The sequence below is a fragment of the Ursus maritimus genome, unplaced genomic scaffold, assembly GCF_017311325.1.
Source record: "Ursus maritimus isolate PB19 unplaced genomic scaffold, ASM1731132v1 scaffold_3, whole genome shotgun sequence".
Taxonomy (NCBI): domain Eukaryota; kingdom Metazoa; phylum Chordata; class Mammalia; order Carnivora; family Ursidae; genus Ursus; species Ursus maritimus.
Genome location: NW_024425563.1, coordinates 66,603,980 through 66,625,667, shown reverse-complemented (window position 1 = coordinate 66,625,667; position 21,688 = coordinate 66,603,980). Strand labels below are relative to the sequence as shown.

Below are 21,688 nucleotides of genomic sequence, written 5' to 3'. Positions count from 1 at the left end.
CCTACCAGAACTGCAGGAAAAATTGTTCAGGAGAATTTACACCTTGTGAGTCTTGCGCAGTTATTTCCTCTAGACCATAGAAAGATATTTCATTTGTACTTAAGATAATCAGTAAGTAAATCTGTGGACTTTGTCACTGATACAATGCAGTGTGGTTGCCACATTTAAAAGAAGAGAATGCCTGGGGGATCCAATTCTGAAGCGTTGTTGCATGTCAGTCTAGTTTTCATTACTTATCTCTTATTGTCAACATACTTAAAAGTACAGTGTTACATTAATTTACAATTATTCCCAATTACTCTTCGATCCCGCTTACATATGATACATTGAAGGACTGGCATTAAACAAATACAGCAGGTTGTCATCCCTTTCTGAATGCTACAATTCAGTCAATGATAAAACGGGATTCCTGTAGTTGTTTGGACTGAGAACTGGTAGAAGTTTGGTGGAAAAATTAGCATGCATAAAATGTCAGTTGCTTCAAAACAATGGAAAACGAAAATATGTACTTGTCCCAACTAAAGTTCCTTTAGGTTTCCCACCAAAATCATCCTGCACTTTTGGTAGGAGGCTTGGATGGCAGTTGGAGGTAACTTATCATCATATGTTTTTAGTAGCATGAGACAAATGTGAAAGAGTTTTGACAGAAGGTGTATGGCTCTTGAGTGACATGGCAGTTGGTAGCACCTCTAGTGGGAGAGTAGTTCAGGGACTGTGACTTCGATTTGAAGGATATATTTTGGAGGGAGAAGGTACGTGACTTGGAGTTTGTTCATCACACAGCAAAGCTTGGATTTTCACTGGTAGGATTGCAATATGTTCCATGCATTTTTACTCCCGCCTGAAGATTACCACCCTCTCTTTTTTGTTGGTTGATCTGTTTGAAATAGTAATTGGAGAAAGGAATTTAGTATGAGCTGGGATGCAAGGGAAGTGGAAAGGGGTTTTAAATCTCTATTCTGGCTGTATCTTTGTCTCTATGTGACAGTGAGCAATTCACTTAATTTGGTCAGGAAAATCCGTCACAACAGATTATATTCTGTCTACCAGATGAAAGAGAATAAAATAGAACCAGGATGCATTTTTGAAGCTAAAACAGGGTCAGGTGAACATGAGCTTGATTAAGAATGAAGACTGTATGTTTGAGAAGGATCAGAAGTGTACAGTGTACATGTGACCATGACTTTGGCTAGTGATGAACTATGGGAATTAGCTAACCTTACAAATAATTCAAATTATTTACCTTACCATTTTCTCAAAATATTTACAAGTTGATCAAATATTTATCAAACACTGTGGTAGGCAGAATAATGGCCACTCAAACATGTCTGCCTCCTAATACTGGAACCCAGTGTATATATCCCCTCATGAGGCAAAAGGGGCTTTGCAGATATGATTAAATTAAGGATCTTGAGAAAAGGAGATGCTTCCAGCTTATCTTGGCGGGCCCAATGTAATTACAAGGGTGGGTTCTTATAAGTGAAAGAGGGAGTCAGGCGAGTCAGGCTCAGAAGGAAATGTGATGACGGAAGAAGCAGAATCAAAGCGATGTGATAGGAGGAAGACTCAAGTAGCCATTGCTGCTTTGAAGGTGGAAGGTGGCCATGAGCCAAGGAATGAGGCCAGCTTGTAGACCCTGGAAAGAAGGCAAGGAAACTGATTCTCCCCTAGAGCCTCCAGGAAGGAATGCAGCCCTGCTCACACCTCAGTTTCAGTCCTCCTAACCTCCAGAAGTGTATGGTAATAACTTTGTATTGTCCAAAGCCACGCAGTGGGTGGTACCGTTACAGCAGCAATAGGAAATGAATGCACATCCTACTAGTTCTTAAGCACAAAGTGCAACACAGAAAAGAAAAGCGTACCTCTTGTCCTGGTGAGGCTTTCAAGTCCAACATGCCCATTGTGTTGCCTATGAGGAAATTAAGCCTGTTAGAATTAATCGGATTTTCACACCGAAAATCAGTCTTGATTACCAGCCGTGTATCTTTACACGACAACATCTGTATCCTATGAATAGGAAAAAAAAAAATCCCCTCCTGCCCCTCCTGCAGAGATTTTGCGTGTCACCCTAAAGGCTGCTGTCCTCCCACCAGCACAGAAAACAGCTTAATACCAACGCCATGACTTTTATTTATGACCGATCATCTATTGATTTTAGGACGGATCATCCATAGAATAACAGTCTTGCTTTTGCATTCCGAAGAGCTGGACCTACCTAAAGCCATCAAACGGAAAGGAGGTGGCCTTTTCCCCAGGATGGTGGTTCTTAACCTAAATGAAGAAACCATCCTAAAGGAGTTAAGTCACATGGGCAAAGTCCCGCAGCTGTGGCAACAGGGCCCCTGCTGCAACTCGAGTTTCCTGACCCCCTTTCCAGTCTCTGCCCAGTTTCCCTACAGACACTAGGGTGCCTGGATCCAGCTGCTCTTTCAAAATCTGAAATAGGAATGAAGTCCATTTCACTAACCCACTTCCCAGCACACAGTGTGGATTACAAAAGGAAATTAACATGTAAAGAAACCTTTTGCAAACTAAAGGAGCCATGTTAGTTCTCTTGCTATAGTATTTGGCTGGTCTCACAGTTGGTGTCGTTTTCAAGTGTGGGACTTGATTTAATAGAGACAGCCAACAATTGTGGATCTAATCAAATGGAGCTCGAAGCATATAACTTTCAGTGTGAGGGAGCTCGAAGAAACGTTTTCAAGTTTCAGAGTGGTCTGACAGGAATAAGGCAAAAAAGTATTCAAAGGGAGTTGGAAAATCAGGCTGAGAGATCTTGTTTTTCAGGTCTGTTATAGTCACTTAGTGAAGTATTGCAGACAATTCATTATAATTTATCACACTGATACTCTTAGATTGGATGAAACCCAAACACAACTGAGTTAGATGCAGATTAAATTACCTCTTACTTAAAAAGGAGGGTGGTCTCACCAGGGCAGGATGGAGTTCATTAGCAGGCTGAGAAGTTTTTCTTAACTCTTCATCATCTGGTTTCGTATTGTTCCTGGTTCCTCAGGAACATTGGACACCTTATTTTTTTCACCGCTCAGAGAGGTTCACCAGGTGCTCTATGAAGCTCAGTAACCACCAGTTGCAAAGATAAAATGCTCATCATCACGAGTTTATAAACAAAATTCAGATTCCTGTGAAAAACTGTTGCTGTTCTTTTCAGAAAATCTTTTTTTTTTTTTTTAGGGAAAAGGAGAAAAATCTTGGCTTTGTGTATTTTTATTTAGATATGCACAAAGCAAAGTATTCCACTCCGTCATGATAATTGACTGGCATGCATATTGGGTGTGCTCCAACATATGTGTTTAGGAATTACGATCACATTTCTTCCCGCTGACCACCACTGTCAGCCATATCATTCAGTGACGGGCATGGCTCAGACAGGAGTCTATTGATGGATGGCCTTTCACATGGCTCCACATTCTTTTACCAAAACTGGAAACTTCAAATTCCATGTAAATGGCCTTTAATTTGTACACTCGGAGTCTTATGAGGTAGGGTTTTCCCCTAGGGGACAAAAAAACGGACAGAGAGAAATCCCTGCAGTGCTATAAATTAAACCGTTTAATCCCAAAGGAATTTTTATTCGTACAGTTTTGTTTGTCTCTGAGTTTATTTATTATTTTGTCCTTCTTTTAAAAACCATCTCAGGCTGAACACTGGGGAATTTGATACCTCTTTATCCTCTGGTCTTCCAAGCATACTACATGTTATGTTAAGAGGGGACTTATTTCCACTTAGAAATGAACAACTGGGACAGATTTCTATCCCTTTCCACACTGCAGTCACTCGCAGTCTTTGAGTCTCTTGTTAAACATCAAAGAATCTTCAGTGGAAAAAGCGTAGGTGTGGAAATTGGGGGCTGGGTGGGCCTTGGGATTGGGTGACAATCACAAAAGTCAGTTCACCCTTGTCTCTTACATCCATCTTTTAGCAAGCACTTAAACCCAGTTTTTTCTGGTCCTTCTCAGTACTTCAAAGTAGTAGTTTATCAATAGAGCCACCAAGCTAGACACAGTCCAAGAGGTCATCTGGTTCATCTCCGTGCCTTAGGCATAAGCATATCTAAGTAATTCCAGGCAGATAAAAAGAGACAAAGACTGCTTCTGCCTTGTACCGCATTGCTTCTTGGCTGCAGGACCCCACTTCCCATGTGTTTCCCCGGAGATCTGTTTTCACCATGTAGTTTTAATACGAGAAAGGACCTATTTTTGCAAAATGCTTCTATTTTCCTGGTAAATTTAGAATGATCCCACTGAGTCCGTGCACCGTCACAGCTGGCAAAACCACCCCCGTCAATCAGAAGAACCATGTGAAGAGCATATGCAGAGCGGAGCACTTTAGGTTGTTGTTGTTGTTTTTTAATGGTCCCCCTATAATTTCTGACCTAAGTGGCTTGGTCATAACCTAATGTGGGATAGTCCATGACTCTTTGGGTGGATCCTCCAAAGGGAGATTTATTTTATCAGCCGGGGGTTGTTGAGTGACATTCCCAGGGAGACTGCATTTTCTTCCTCCTTTTTCCATCTCGAGCACAAAATCCAAATCCTACAAATGCAGAAAGAAGTTGCCCACAAAGCAAGACAGATCTATCGTGCGATTGTTCTTAGGCATCCTTGCCCATGCAATAGTTCTGAATGCAATTACCCCATTTACTACTGTGTTTGTAAAAAAGAATACCTGATAAATGAGTTCTCTTGTGTTCTATAGCTGAACGCCATCATTGCCTTTTTTATATAGCCAAGGGAGAATTCATAGACTAAGAAGCTGACTCTTGGAATTTAATTTGTGGCTACATTTCAAGGAAGATGGTTTGATGGTAAAAGTAGAGAAGTCCCAGCTCTGGATTGAGAGAAGTCGTGTGGCTGAATCCCTTCGCGTCGTTTTCATGTGGTCCACTGAGCCATTCTCAGAAACCGCAAACATTTTTGAAGATACTGAACTGGAGACATTCACAATTTTTTTTTCTTTTTGCTATTAATCCTTCATGTTTTAACAAGTCCTGAAGTTAATGCTGCCTACACTTTTTTCCTGTCCAATTGGAAATCTTTTCCTTCTCTTTTGAGGAAAGTAATCTGTTCTCTTTAGTTCATACCTCACATAAATCAAAGGGGTGAATGCCAACGCATGATATATCCAAATACCAACTTCCTTTTTTTTTTTCAATTAAGCGGGATTTAGACATTTAGTTTGAAGAAGGTTGGTGCTTCTTAATGTATAAAGTCACGCATATATTCGTCTCTTCCTATCCTTCTGTCCTTCTTGGTAAAGAGAAGGTTCACTTTCAGCTCGCACCACATCCCTACTCCAGCCTAGGCAGAGCAGCCTGGGTTTCCTATTTCCTGGAAAAGACACACTAAGTGGTAGGTCAATGATTAGAAGTCTGTACCGAAAAAGCGTCTTTGGCCTGAGCACGTTTCAGTGAGCATTATTGCCAGATACGATGGTATATCCCACCTCGCTCTATCCATAGTAAAATTTTTGGAATAAGCAAATTTATAAAAATGGAATGTGTGTGTGTGTGTGTTCGCTATAACCCCCTTTCACCAACTGACCTCGAACTCTTGGGTTTCTTACTTTTGTCCAAATGCTTGCAAGACCTAAAAAGATCTTGGCAATCATCAGAAACAAGGGAAGTGTGAGAAGCTGTCACAGTCTAGAAAAACCTAGGGAAACAAGACAACTAAATGTCATGGTGTCTCTGCAGGAAAAGGACATTGGGTAAAACCTGATCAAGGCATGGATTTTGGTGGTAGCGTGTCAATATTGGTTTCTTAGTAGTGACAAATGTACTATGCAAATGTAACAATAGGGAAGATGTTAACAGTGGGGGAAAAGTGTATGGGAACCGTACTCCCTTAACTACCTTTCTGCAAATCTAGAACTATTCCAAGACATTTATGAAAAAATAAAATATAAATTTGTGCTGATTTCCTTACAGAACTCTTACTAGTTCTGACGACTGAAGTAGGAGTGGGAGCCACTTTTCCTTTTACAAGCAAAGTTTGTAAAGGAAACAAACTTTCCTTTTACAAAGAAAGAGGAATTTCCCAGTTGTTCTGCAGAGTAATATGGGTCCTATCCTATGCAGTCTGACACCTGGCATGAGGAGGGTTTCCAAGGCGTTGTGTGGTTTGACAGGCTGGAGCAGTTACTTTCTAAGAATGGCTTTGCATTTTAAAGAACTTTTGCCAAGATTCTTCACCTTGCTGTTGGGTTGATCTTGTTTGCTAAAGCATGCAGGAGTGCTCTTCCCTCCTATAATAATTAATAATTCACATCATTATTTGGGGGGGTAAACACTCATTTAAGAAGAACTTGTTGTATTGGAATGGCATTTTTCGTTTGGCTGCATAGTGACAAGATGAAAACAAAGCATTTTCTCCCAAAGCAGTGACAAGAAATGCGGAGCTTGTCAGTAGTGACGCAATTGGTTTCCAGCTGCTCGCTGTTCAGTAGACTCCTATGGAATGATTAATTGGTCTCAATCAGTTGGCAGCGGGAAGTACCCACCTCATGGTAAATATCACCACTATTGGTACTAATTAGCTCTGTTGTCACCTGTCACAACTGGTAGGCTAAGAGCTGAGACAGGTGATCAATCTATATACCGGCAATACAAGGCCAACTGGAGAGGGGTTGGAGAGTCAATGCCAAGGCCATCGCAGTGGGCAGGGAGGCCAAAATCCCTCTCCGCCGTGTGGGCACGAATGAAGTTCTGTCAGTGATTACAGTCCCACAGTGTGAAGTCAGAGGTGTGGCACTCAGGAGGGGGGCTTGGGTATCTCGAAGAGAAAATGCGCCTGGCATTCGATTGATGCAAGGTTTTATGGCATTTTGGCTTCTAAATCAGCCAGGCTGTAGTTCGAATCGGGGATTTGCCACCTACTATTTATTTGGTGCAAGCCAGTGGCTTTACTTGCCCATGCCTGGATTTCCTAATCCGGAACAATGAAGGCGAAATCGCAGTAGGACTGATACAGCAATATATATACTACAGGTTTGGCACTCAGTAGGTGCTCCCCACAAGCAAATAACCATGTAATGTGGTATCACAATGCTAATGTCCATTATCCCTTTTAATAATAAGCAGGAAAATGTTCAGATGTTCCGTGTCAGCATGAAGAATGATGCTGAAGGGAAGTTGGGGACCAAACCTTTACTGCCCTTTTTATTGATCCTTTTTTAAGAGCCCAGTTATTTAGGAAGGGAGAGGAAGTGAGGGGAAATGTAAAAACTAGCAAATAAAATTGAAGGGAATTAAGCAATGGTTTGTAGCAGAGGAACGTTTATTGGATCACGTGTCTCGGTTGGGCAGGTTGTGACCAGACACGTGACCCGTGAAGGAACCATCCCAGGGATGACCTACATTGATGCAAAAGGAAATGCATCCTACTGTGACTTTGGGTCATATTCTACTAATTCATTGTTTTAGAATTGGGTTCTCCAAATTTCTCAATGAAAATTGAACAAGATCCCGGGTACTTGTTAAATCCACAGACCACCGGGCCTCTTTGAAGTCCTGATTCAAAGTTCCAGCCTGGAACCCAGGAATAACGTAGAGAATAGAGTTTTTAATAAACTCTCTAAGTGCTTCTTGTATTCAGATAAGTTTGAGAACCACTGATTTAAAACTGTACTTTTCACTTGACAGCACATGGGAATTTCCTGTGTAATTTTTAAAAATATCGATGCCTGGGTCCTACCCCCCGGAAATTCCAATGTAGTTGGTATGGGATGTGCCTTGAGCCTGGAGAGTTTTTTAAAGCCCCTTAGATGATGCAAAGGTACAGGCACATTTGGAGAAACAACGATTTAGAAAATAACCTGGGGGTCCGCACGCCTACGTGGATGATGCAGGCGAATGATGAGTAAGTAATAATTAGATATAAAGTCACATCACATATAAGTATGTTCCCAGCACTGATTCAAGGTGTAAAATACGGTTAAAAAATTCCATTTCAGAAAACTTTTGGGGACTAGTCTACAAATTAGCCCATTGCCCTGGAATGACTCAGAAGTACTTGCACTAAAGGCACTACCAACTATGATTTAGAACCTCAAGTCCCCAAATTCCCAGTGCTTGTCATACACGTATGCATACGAATGACAATGTGACGTGAATCCAATCTTGGCTTTCACTGCGGTCATCTCTGGTGCTAACATTGCACTGTTTTCCCTCTGCCTTCTCTTCCCCACTATCCAAAGTCATTAACTTGGAATTGCCACCCCCAACAGGAACTATAACCAGCCATGAGGATCTGTGAAATGGGAAAGAGAGTGAACGTCCCAGACAGGAGGCAAAGCTTGTCAAAAATAAGGACTCCAGGGGCGCCTGGGTGGCACAGCGGTTAAGCGTCTGCCTTTGGCTCAGGGCGTGATCCCGGCATTGTGGGATCGAGCCCCACATCGGGCTCCTCTGCTATGAGCCTGCTTCTTCCTCTCCCACTCCCCCTGCCTGTGTTCCCTCTCTCGCTGGCTGTCTCTATCTCTGTCGAATAAATAAATAAAATCTTAAAAAAAAAAAAAAAGGACTCCAAAGAGTTAAACCATGTAGCAAAAGGTGCAGTAAGGCTTCTAGGAGACAGTTTGTCAACCCAGATCATCCAGGTGGGACCAAGCATTACTGTGACTGTTGTTTAGGAAGGATTTGTTGACCCATGAGGGGCCCTCTGGACCTTCATTTTGTCTGGAAATGTTTCTTCAAATCACAAATAGTCACTTCTAACTCTAGATGGGGGGCACGTTGTTGCTCAGTCTTTAAACTGCATTACTAACTTCAAATCTTCCAACAGCCCCAGAGAAGAGAGGCAAAGAAAATGACCTGTTTGTAGGCAGGGCAAGAGCTATCATGCTCCTGCTATGAATTGAGAATCAGGATTAGACACCTCACCCCAAATGGGATGGCTGCTATAAAAAAACAAAACAGAACAAAAGCAAAAAATGACAAGGGTCATCAAGGATGTGGAGAAACCAGAACCTTTGCACATTGCTGGTAGGAACGTAGAATGATGCAGCCACTATAGGAAACAGTAGGACAGTTTTAAACAATTAAAAATAGAATCTGATCCAGCAATTCCACTTACAGGTATCTACCCAAAATAATTGAAAGCAGGATCCTAAAGAAATATTCGCACGCACCCATATTCATAGTAACATGATTCACAAGAGCCAAAGTGTGGAAGCAAGCCAAACGTCCACTGACAGATAAAGAGATCAACAAAATGGGGTATAAACATACAAGGGAATATTATTCAGCCTTAAAAAGGAAGGAAATTCTGGTACCTGCTGGGACATGGATGTAGTACCACTCGGAGTAACACATGGGTGTCCTAACCCCTTTAGGACATTGTGCTGAGTGAGATAAACCGGTCACGAAAGGACAAATACTATACGATTCCATTTATATGAGGTTCCGAGAGTAGTCAACATCATAGAAACAAAGTAGAATGGTGGTTGCCAGGGGCTGGGCGGAGGGTGGGAATGGGGAATGAGTGTTCGGCGGGTTTGGAGTTCCAGGTGGGGGAGGTGGAAATGTTCCGAGGCGATGGTGGCGATTGTTGCGCAATCGTGTGAATGCGTTTAGTGCCACTGAACTGGACCCTTAAAAATTGTTAGGTTGATACATTTTATGTTGTGTATTTGACCACAGTCTTTTAAAATAAATAAATAATTTGAAAATGTGCCAAAAAAAAAAACCACACACACACAAAACAAAACAAAACAATGTAAGGGTGAGAGGATTCCCACAGCCAGTAGGCGTCAGAGCAGGAAATCAGCTCCAGGGCCTTCAAGTGTGTCAGCCCTTGCTTTCCACCTCTTGGTGGCTCTTGGGGAGTGGAAATTGAAGAAGATGTTCCGGAGGAAGTAAAGAGAATTGGATAATTTTGTCTGAGGAAAGAGTGACCAATATAGTGTAGACAGTTGTCCTGAAGATAAGAAATAATGTTGGTGAGCTCCATGAATCAGACTGTGTCTGCACACTAACATTTTTAAAAATTTAGATAAAATATACCCTTTTAAGGTATAGAATTCAGTGTTTTTTAGTATATTCACAAAGTTGTGCAACCGTCGCCACTCTCTAATTCCAGAATTAGAGATAATTTTTATCACCCCCAAAATAAACCTTATGCCTGTCGGTAGTCATTCCCATTATCCCCCTGACCTCCATCTTAAGCAACCATTAATCTGCTTTCACCCCTATGGATTTGCCTCTTTTGGACATTGCATATAAACGGAGTCCTTTGATATGTGGCCTTTTGTGACTTAGCATAGTGTTTTCCAGGTTCGTCTATGTTATAGCATGTGCCAGTACTGTTTCTTTTTATTTATGAAGTACTATTCCATGGTATGGCTTTACCACGTTTTGTTTCTTCCCCAGTTGGTGGATGTTTGGGTTGTTTCCACTGTTTGGCTACAATGAATAATGCCGCTATGAAGGTTCGTGAACACATTTCTGTGTTGTCATGTGTTTTCAGTTATCTTGGGTGTGTACCTAGGAGTGGATCGCTGGATCATATGTTAACTGTATGTTGAACTTGTTCGGGAACTGCCAGACCGTTGTCTAGAGTGGCTGCCTATGTCATGTTCCTACGGGCATCATAGGAGTGTTGCCATTTCTCCATATCCTCACCAACCCTTGGCATTTGCCCCTTTTTTGCCCCCCCAGGTTTATTGAGGTGTAATGGACATGCAAACACTTTCAAATCCTAGCCATCCTCGTGGGTGAGAAGTGGCATCTCCTTGTGGTTTGTGTGCAAATTTTTGTCTTCTCAGCACGCAGTCCAGGTCTGTTTCTCGCTACACGGTAGCAGCTCACTACTGAAAGGTATGAAAACCCTAAAGGATTATAGGCAAGAGGATCATCGTGAGTGGTTTCTAATCAAATTTGGGGAAGTCAATTTTTATTTTATTTTTTTTAAAGATTTTATTTATTTATTTGAGAGAGAGCACAAGCAGGGGGAGCGGCAGGCAGAGGGAGGGGGAGCGGCAGGCAGAGGGAGAAGGAGAAGCAGTCTCCCCGCTGAGCAGGGAGCCCGTCGCAGGGTTCTATCCCAGGACCCTGGGATCCTGACCTGAGCCGAAGGCAGGCACTTAACCGACTGAGCCAGCCAGGCACCCTGGGAAATCAAATTTTAAAATCAGCTGCTTTTAGTTTTTTGAGCACAAGCTGAGTCAAGTGGTAGCAAGCAAGCTCAGCGAGTCTTCACTCCTGGGCACTCCATCACTAATGGGGCGATAACTTTCAGTAGACGGTCACTCGTAGCATGTGTGCCCTGGGATAGAGACTTAGGCAGAAGAAAAGAGAGCTCTGAAAGAAAAAAAAAGACCCTTTCCTTCATCTCAATTAAACTGAAGTGCCCAGCTCACGACTCACGTCTTGGCTTCACCACCTTCACACCTTCCACATTGTCAAATGCCTGGTGCTACAGGATTGCCTAGAAGGGGGGTTTCCACAGCAGTGGTCTCCAATTACACGTGTTTCCATTAACAAAAGAAATATCTTTGTGGGTTTCTTAGGTACTTGCAGAAATATATTCTAGCTCACTAGTAGCCAGAAGCATCTGATCTGTCCGCCTCACAGCCCTCTGACAGTTAAGCATTTGCTTTTAGGAAAATAAAATGTCAGCCACCATTAAACAGCATATGGCAACAATATGGCCATTCCCTCTTGGGACCAGCCTCTCCCCAGAAGAGATGGTACTTGAAATAGGAGATGCTTTTGGATGCAGGACCCCTCTCCCTCCCACCCGGGCACGGTGGCTGGGGAGTGGGCAGAGTGCCACACACAAAAGGGCTCGGGCAACCGTATCAAATGTGAACATAAGGGGCAAGCTGCCCAGCCAGCAGTGACCAAAGGCTGTTTGCCCTGGGCATCTGGGGCTGTGGTTTAGGGGAAGTACCGTCCCGAAACTGGCCAGGATTAGCTCTCTAAAATAGAAAACAGCCCCCACAGCAACAGAGGCGTCGGGGCGACTGCAATTGAATGCGGCGGGAATGCAGCGAGCAAAGGGAGCCCTTGAAAGCGGCGTCTCCATCCGTCTCGTCTCCTAATTCACCCTGTGAATGGGGGAAAATAAACTGCCTTTTCTTGAAATAGATGACGGGAGTGTGGACCCCTGTCTAGTGGGTCAGCTCATGGGCAAGTGGACGTGTGGCCATAGGGTTGGGGGGACGGGGACAGCCAAGCAGTCTGCTCAAGAGTAAAAAACAAAGTTGCCTCGGAAGCATCTGGGCTGCCGCGGTTGCGGAGGGCACCAGAAATTGTCAGTAGAGATGCCCTGATGCTCCAAACAGTCCCCAAACCTTGCTTGTCCTGATTGGAGGGAACTGTAATATGCAGATAATCAAGATGTGGTGCTCGTCCTCTTGGAAACAGTGGTTCCTCGTGTAATACTGTCTCTGTGTGACTGGTGTTGGAATACAGCCGGTCAGACTCACTGGTTTTACATCAGGCTTTTACTGTACGAGTCAATCATATTTCTGGGCCATATCAATGAACTCACTAGCCTTGCAAAAACATTCAGCTGCGGTGTTGGAAAAACTTACACTGATCTGACATTAACACTGTCCAGAAATTCTCATTAACTTTATCATTATTTTTCCACTCACGTAAACTACTTCATTTGAATGTTTAAAGGCCATGCGTTATTTCTCAAAATCAATCTAAGGCTCTGATATTTAAAAAAAATAAAATAAAATAAGGAAAAAGTTAAAACTCCAAAAATATCTCTAAAGATGTATACTCTTAAAGAACTAAGAATAACAAGGTAGGGAAGCTTCTTGTTTCCAATTAATTTTGCTTGTCTAAATTGTATTAATCATGTAATTCAATAATGCCTTATTATGACCCTGAATAACTGAATTAGCTACAAAATTTTAAATGCCTAGGAAAGTCTTGAAATTTTAAAAATAAAGTTAATATTACTAATAATGTTTTCCATAGAATATGTCTTCAGGAAAAGTACTGTGCAAAGGAGAACAACAAAAAACCCTGCTTATTTTAGTAGCGTCAATCAATTTTTCTGGAATGCTTTTCTTTACTCTTACCAAATCTGTATAACTGTCAGGGTGATAACATCCTTTGCTCCTTATGCTGACAGTCAATAAATTGTAAACAATTGGCAACAACAACTAGATCAGTAGCTGTATGAGCAGCAGGGGATTGCAGGGGTTTTTCTAAGACTTTACTCCTAGGAGTTGATGCAGACTTTCCAAATTAGAAGAGCTTTCTCTGTAATTGGTGGACTGTTCCCATGTGACCAAAGGAAACTAAACGTTTGGATGAAAAATAAAAACTTCAGTCAATCATCCCAATGTTTGCCACCATTACATCAAACATTGAGGTACTTAAAACATCTCAAGAAATGACTGAATTTTAAACTTTACATGTAGATAATTGAGATCATACTGCTTCAGTGTTTCCATATGAATGATAGTATATCAGATGAGGCACACTCTGGAGATCTGTTTTGAGACTTCATATTCTGGAATACATAGAATACCTATTATAATTAATGTATGGAGCTTAAAGTATAAGCGAAATTGAGACTCACATAACTACTCTTCCATTGCTAAACTTCCAAATAGAAAATAAAAATAAGCATGTCTACTCTTTGTCCTCATGTTTCGGTTTGCAGCAGAGTAAAATAGACTTTGGTGATAGAACTCTGGGGCTCTAGGGTATTGTGACTCTTTTTAGCATGAATTTGACTTTTTCGCAAATGCAAGTAGAACTCTGAATTCGAGATTGGGGGCATTTGTCACATTTAAAACTCTTTGAAATGGTTTCATTAGTGCGTAGTGGGCACTATGTTGTTTGATGAATGAGTGAATAATGAACAAAGTAATGAATGAAAATGTAGGAATTCGTGTTCTTACTTTGTGGAGCTGGATTCTAGGTGATTGACAACTATGTGTTTCAGTTTTGTAAAAGTACCTCAACTGTTTATTTTTCTCTAGTTTAGTCTCTTAACAAACTACGCAAGGTTTGGAGTGGTATTTGCTGGGATTTAATCAAAACACAGAAGCAATCAAGTGGTTGAATTCTGGATTTTTCAAATTTAATGACATTCCTTTATCCATATTGATTGGAGCTTTGGTAAATTCAATTGTTGATACCACCTGGATAATTTTAAGTCTTTCTGAAGCTTTAAAGAAAATGTTTCCAACATAGCTCAAGCAACATAAGAATTTCATCAGCTGAAAACTAAGAATCGCTTCTGTGGGATGTGTAAAACAAGAAGCTGACCAGCATTATTTTCTTTTTCTTTAATTCAGTATCATTCTTGAGAGTTATTCTTGAACTTTATGAAAACCAGATTGGGGCACAAGCATGTTCTCCATCTAAACGTGTTCAAGGAATTGGAACTGAAAATCATTCAAACTAGGAAAACATGACGTTGAAAACTAGTCTGCATTCTTTCTTCCACCCCAGCATATCTGAGGCTCGTTCTGACAAGGAAGACTTAGGCTGAGAGTAGATCTGATCTTTTTAGAAATGGACGTTTAGCTTCCCAGTCAGGAAAAGATCATAATTTTTTTTTTTTTCAGTCACTTCCTTCCTGTGCTGGCCTCTCAGTTACAACCTTTGATCCTCTCAGGTTTTTCCTCAGAAAGCTGTGATTGCCCACTCTCGCCCACGGAAAAAAATCCAAACAGCGCCTGCCATTCAAGGCCCTCTTCCGTCTGGCCCAGGTGACCTCGGTACTCCCTGCTCCTCCGTGCAAGCTCCTTCCCGCCCAGACCGGACCGCTGGCTCGGCCGGTCACCAGCCTCCAGTCTTTCGTCCTATTAGCCCATCTCTCACGAATGCCTGTTTCTTTTCCTCTCCGCTTGCGGAGGGTTCCGCAGGTACTTTAAGGGTGAAACAGTCCCACTCACGAGGTCCTTCTAACCATCCACCCTTTTCAGTCCTCTCTTTTCTCCCCTCCCCTAGCTAAAACTAATCTTTCACACACACAAAGACACACGTGCACGCACATGTGCTGCTGTGATTTGGTCATGGCGTGCATCCCATTCAGGGCTGCTCTTTGCGCGTGCTCTTTGTGTTCGAGTTGATGTCGAGCCCAAGGGATAAGTGAAGACAAAGCTTCGCCTTACGCTCCACTAGCCAAGGCACGCACCTCCCCACGTGACTGTGTCTATGCAGACAGGCATCGTTTTCTGTTTCACGGGAAGGCTTGGACTAGCGTGTATGGACAAGCAGCATATGCAGCTCTGTTCGTCGGCATGCGTGCTTTTCAGTTGCCTTTGTCAGGGCACAAGTCGCTGAGGGCAGTGACTGCCTTTGTATCCCCATCATGCCTGGTACAATGCCTTTCTCACACAAAAGGTCATTCGTTGGATTTAATTGAAAAGATGAAACATATTTATTTTTAAAAATTGCTTCCACATATAAACACAAACATGGAAGCACTGTGGGAATCAAAACGGACTTTTTTGCAAATGTGGAACGGCGAGCTTATCTGATTTTAAGTGTATCATGGTTCTAAGTAATTTCCTATAAAACATAGTGCCCAGCAGTCTTTTGTGGAATTTAGAAACCACATTCGTGATGCTATGACAGGCCCTGGTAGAGTTGGGCTGAAATCCACTTCTGACTGTTTGTTAAAATAGGCAAAGAATAACATTAAGAATTGTCTGAAGTGGGCAGGATCCAGGTCAGGAGAATGCCCATGGGAGGTGAGGGAATTTGGGGAGGAACCAGTTGGAGCAGTCTGAGGTCAGTATACTTCCTAGAAGTCTACATTAAGGCGAAAACACAAAACCAAAAAAAGCACCACGTCTCAAAGTCCTTGAAGCTTTGCCAACACTGTATATAGTATAACTCGATGTGGCCATGCCCTTAAAGTAAAGAATTGCTTTGTAAAGACTTTCGTGGAGAATTAATATTACTTCGGATGCAATTTTGTCGATAAAATGGGAATGTCCACAAACCAAGCTTTACATACCACAAGACAATGATGCACATAAGATAGGTTTTATGCGTATTTGAAGACATGGCTAGGATGTCAAATTTCAAGTTTCAGGGGATAACCATTGGCCAACCCCTCAAGGGAAAAGTCTGTGTCTAGGTACAAAATATTCTACTAACTACGCATTTAACAATTGCTCTGTGTTTTCCAGGATGTGTTGAGTTGGTGTGATGAACTGTTTTCTCTTCAGGAAGAAACAAGCCTTCTCCAACCATTTCACAATACACGTTTCTCCCCTTTCTCCTCCCAGTCCTCTGTGATGTCCGTGTGCTTCGCTCGTTTCCATCCCAACTTGGTGGTTGGTGGGACTTACTCGGGCCAGATTGTCCTGTGGGATAATCGCAGTCACAGAAGGACGCCGGTGCAGAGGACACCCTTGTCAGCTGCTGCACACACCGTAAGTCAGCTTTTGTCATTTCCCTGTCAGCCACCCAAGCCCTGAGAGGGGATAACTGACAGATGTGCGCATGTGGTCAGTAACTCCAAGTTAGAAGCGTGTAATTTATAATGATTGTATCCTGACTGACCGAAGGAAAGCCGAGTGAAAAGTAGGTGAAGGAAGCACTGGGTGTAGAGAAATCTCTTAATGATCCTCAAGCTTTAGCATATAGAAGGGATATCTCTGGATGCACCAAAGACCATTGGTGAGGTGGGGATGGATTAAAACTTCAAAAGGACGCAGGGAGAAACTTTGGAAGACGCATCTGTGAAATTGTTGTAAAGAAACCTTTTGCGTTGACGTTGTAAGGTGGAAACTCATATTTTCAAATGGGCCATGAAGAGTAAACATTTCATGTCTAGGGATGGTATATGGGACTTTTGCCAACAGTCCTTTTCCATTTGTGATTTGAGGGAGTGCTATGACTTTAAATTCTGGAATGCACGGTTGTAAGTCTCAACGGTAAAGTCTACAGTGACAGTATAATCCCTCGGGTTAAAAGTCAACATCTCAAAACCATTACCCACAATTTAGCAGAAGAGGTTCAGTATAGTGTTCATAAGACAACTACTCTGTCATTTCCTTTAAGAGAATGACAGGTGTGTTTAGCAGTTGTTAGGAGGAATGAGAAGACAGGCATGTCTCCATCAATCCTTGCTACCTTGACATTCAGAGTAACTGATGTTCTTTCTCTGAAATGCCCAAATTATGCCCAAGGATACAGCTCTACTATTGTTTCAATTTCCTTAATGTGGTTGCCTCATTTGTTCCATCTGCTGGCCTCAAAACCATTCTAGCTTTAAAAAAGGACTGCTAGCTGCCTTAGCTAAGACCATGAAGAGGAAAATTCTTCCACCCTCGTAAGATTGACAATGGGAAATGACAAATACCAAGTCAGCCTTAATTCTGATTGACTTGGGCCTAAGACACATGCAGGTGAAACTAGTTCTTGGGAATCTTGGAAAATTGCTCTTGCCTACCCCATTTCTGCAAACTAATAACAGAAAATTGTGACCCAGGAGAAGACGGCTTGATGCAGGTGTTTGCTCAAGTAGTGTGAAACCACTTCTTGGCTGGCTGCATATATCTGGTGTGTTTCTGAGCATATCTCGTGAAATTTCAAGAATTATAAATCCAAACGTAAGAGCAATAAGTTTCAGGGGAAAATCCAAATCCAGGAGCTCTTCCAAAGAGTTAAGGTTTCTTTGTCAAGTAACTTAGGATATGATCATCACAACAAAAATACTATTATTATCAAACAGTAACATATTTCTGTTTGAAAATAAAACTTTTTTCCCCTCTTTTACTGCGTTTTGTTGAGTCCATAGCTAAAAGGGCACAGTTAATTTTGTGACTGCCTTTCAACTTCCACTAATGCCTGGCTGATTGGTACCAGGATCAAAAGTGGTTAAGGAAAAAGAGGCCCGCCACAGATTACTAATTTCCTTTCACACCCACCACACATATGCATTTGGGACAACAGGAAATCCTAATTAAACCAAAACCCTTCTGCCACACAGTAAGTTTATTCCTTAAATAAATAAAAACAATCTGGCATGTATACTGGAAAAATGAGCTGTGGCACTGCTTTTTTCTTTCCATTAAGTAGAGTTTTGGATGCCTGTGTGTGTGTGTGTGTGTGTGTGTGTGTGTAGGCTTTCCCACGTGTCTGCTTCTGTTCTGGTTTCTTTACATCTCTCTCTTTTCTTTTAAGCCGAGTTTTATTACTCATGAAAGCACAGGCCAGTAGTACTGATTAAAGCAAGGGAGGGGCTACCATGCACATTCTTTCTCTAGGCATTTGGCTCTATCCATTCTTCTAGATGCTTTCTTTTCCCTCCCATAATCATCCTTAGGAGTCTCAATCCACTAGAATTTTGGTGCTTTGTGTTGATGCTTGGCGGTTGACAAAGAAACCCCACTGGACTCTTGCTGAAAATCACTAGGTGGATTTCAGGTTCATAACAATGTTTGGACCTCGCTTTCCCTTTCTTCAGTGTTGCTGTCTGCTGTTTTTAGGTGAGAATTTGTTTCATCCACTCTCCCACTTCATTTCCACACAGAGCTCTGAATGCTGTGTGGCTGGGGCCTTGGTGTCATTGCTGTACCCTTAAGAAAGGTGTCTCAGCAGAGTTTGGACCCCCTCTTGGTGGAGACAGATGAGTAGCTGTCCTAGATGATGATTACAGTTCCTTCTGACCAGGAGTTTATATGATAATAATAGTTTGGGAACCATCCTTTATATAATATCAACTTTCCAGTATTAAAGATTGTTTCATTGTCATTGTGGCTAGGTATTACGGACAGTAACTCATCAAGAGTAAGACTTAGACCGTCAGCTATTTGCACAGAGAGGCACCAGCTAAGTTGTGGCTTGGCCCGTGATGGCGAAGCTGCCTGAAATCTAGCCCACATGAATGCTAGGTTCTGCTTATGCTAACCTTCCATTTACTATTTAATGTGCAGCTGCAAATGATTTTAGCCTACCATTTAGGATTCTACAGAGGGGGATAACCTCCTAGAGTTATGACGGGAGGTTAGAGCATCTTGCTTATGATTCCCGGGATGTATAAATGACCTTCCTCAAGGCCCTGGCCAAATCGAAGCCTCTGTCGTAGCCCAAATGATATTTTGAAAAATAAATCTATCATTATCCTAGATTTTGCAGTGACATAGAAGAGCCTAATTTTATCTCATGAGGTGCATCGTGCCAGTAAGCCCCACTACCAATATCTCCCCCTCAAATTAAAGAGGCTGATGAATATTAGCCACTTTTTTATAAAGAATGTTAACAAATGTTTGGCACTGTGTCTATAATGCACTATACTCCAGATTTAGTAACACATTCGTTCCAAAAGTCAATAGCTGTACTCTTTTGAAAGCTGTCTTTTTTCATCACTCATGGTGAGCTTAGCAGCCAAGCCCTGTGCTGCTTCTGCCCCATCAATCATCATTTGCTGAAGCTTCCTTCAGCTCCGGCGGACTGCCTCTGACGGAGCAAGGTGCAGCTTGGTAAGTATTTCCACTACGAGGCGTTGCTGCCAGAGCTTTTAGAAAGCAATCAGGTTCAAATCAAAAGTGGCAAATGACCTGAGGCTTCTATTATTGTAGGATTATGTCACTCTTTAATCCTCGTTTTAGAGTAATGTGTTTGACACTCCAATGTAAGCATTTCCTCCTGGATCGTCGTCTGATCCCCCATGTTTACGTTTTCACAGCATCCCGTGTACTGTGTAAATGTTGTGGGGACCCAGAACGCTCATAATCTCATCACCGTCTCTACTGATGGTAAAATGTGTTCCTGGAGCCTGGACATGCTCTCAACTCCACAGGTGGGTTTGTTTTCCCCTACACAGAAGAACATCCTGGTCAAAAGAGATACTTGCCTAATGGAACATAGTTCCTAAAAGCCAAACCCTCACATCCTATAGGAGCTAAAACCAATGGATGCACTTGAAAGAGTGGGGCCTGCTTTCAGCAGTCTCCTCCTGAAGCCAAAACCCATTTCCTTTACCGCAAATCATGTAATTATTGTAATACGTTAATCCTTAGGTCAGTTTCAAGTGAAAATGAAATAATCCATTTTAAAGCATAGTAATTATAGAAGTTGCCTGTGGTATGAATTGTACTTACCCTACAGCATTGTTAAACAAATGCAAATGAAGTTGGAGCTCCACAGAGCAATCCCTTATGGGCACTTGCCTTGGAGGAAAGGTGTCCCCGCAAAACAGAAATCCAAGCGCTTGCTTGCATCCGTAGCCTAGACGACCGCCTGTGTGTATGAAGAATGTGTCCAACCATCTGTTTTCTCCTCTGGAATGTTTGTTAGGATGGCTCCTGCCATTCCTTGCTCAACAAATGAGAAGTTGAAAATGCAAAAGTTCCAAAATTTCCAAACCACTACTGATTATAGTAATGGAAACCAAACAAAGAAGCAAAGGGGCAGAGACCACGGGGGGAGGCATCTAAATGCAGCTTGGGGAATATACGTGTGCACACAAGATGTGTACGTGCACGCACACACAGGCGTAGACGCAGTGTGTCCACATTTCTCTGTGGGGAAAAAAGTGTTTCATTGTCCTCCAACTAAAAACACAGAGAAGGGTTTAGTGTTAGAGACTTTGACAAAAATGTGAGGTAACATTAAGAGAATCATAAAGATATTTAGGAGGTAATTCTCAGTGTTAACATTCTATTCCCTTTCCTGGAATAAGGACCCTAGAATGTCTGGCTCACAATTTTAGAAGACATTAGAGTTTCAAGACACACAAGGAAATGTGAAACCGTAAAGAACCTCCCATAAGTCTCCAAAAACACAGATATAGAGAATATGAAGACTAAGTAAATTCTTTTTATAATCTGGGGTCGGGGGTTGGGGTGGGGAAGAGCTAATAAACTCCTAACTGTTTACGTTCATCTATTTTGACTGATCTTTACCATTATACAAGGTGGGAGTTATGTGTGGGTATTTTATAGCTTTGTCTTAAAATTCTCAGCAATATGTTGTTTGCTTTTAAAAGCATGAGATTACAAACAGATACAAGAGCGAACCCTCTAATTAGGAATTTTTAATTGCCCATTTGGCTAATTAAACGTGCATTTATTTAAGTTAAAACCAGTTGTACAGGGGCTGCAGGACCATTTTTATGAGTTTTAGCATGCCCACAGACTCCCGTCCCTGTACTGAGATGTCAGGGATGCCAGGCAGACCCAGGAGCATTCAGCAGTCGCCCTGGTCCCTCCCTGTTCCAAGTGGGTGACCGAGAGACTGTACCTTTCCTGCTGCCAACTGGACTGACGGAGCAGCCCATTGGACGGTCCAGTCTTCTGTACCGTCATAGTGTCCCCTCACAGATGCACTCACTCTGTGTGCGGCTCTCCGGCACTGTGAGCATGTCACACGACCATATGATCTGAGCTACCTGGACTGTTAGCACGCGCCACCAATGTCTGGATGTCTCTGCCAAGATGACCTGGCTTATTTGTTTGCGCAAAAGACTAAACTTCCCAGTAACTATAATGACATGGTGCCCTAGAATGAGTTTTTTCTTAATTACTTCGGGGGCACGAAGTAGGCTGTTTGATGTAAACTGCCAGGAATATTTAGGGGTGTTAGTTACACTTCATTACTCTTCACTGTCTTAAACTTAATTCGGCAGAATGTCTCTTAAAATACACTTTGATTCCCTGTTTTGAAAATAACCTGAGATAAAATAAAGACGTTCATTTGCTATTTTAAAGATTTACTTCGATACCGTTCCCC

At 42.2% G+C, this 21,688-nt stretch overlaps 1 protein-coding gene across 4 annotated transcripts in view; it reads left to right on the top strand.

The window, feature by feature from the left end:
* Positions 1-21,688, top strand: part of DYNC1I1 (dynein cytoplasmic 1 intermediate chain 1) — a 265,154-nt gene that overhangs the window by 181,788 nt on the left and 61,678 nt on the right. For all 4 annotated transcript variants that reach the window (XM_008686272.2, XM_008686271.2, XM_040644258.1 and 1 more), the window contains 2 exons: positions 16,237-16,383; positions 19,644-19,757. In XM_008686272.2, coding sequence (XP_008684494.1) covers positions 16,237-16,383; positions 19,644-19,757 — 261 coding nt within the window. The remainder of the gene's footprint in view (positions 1-16,236; positions 16,384-19,643; positions 19,758-21,688) is intronic.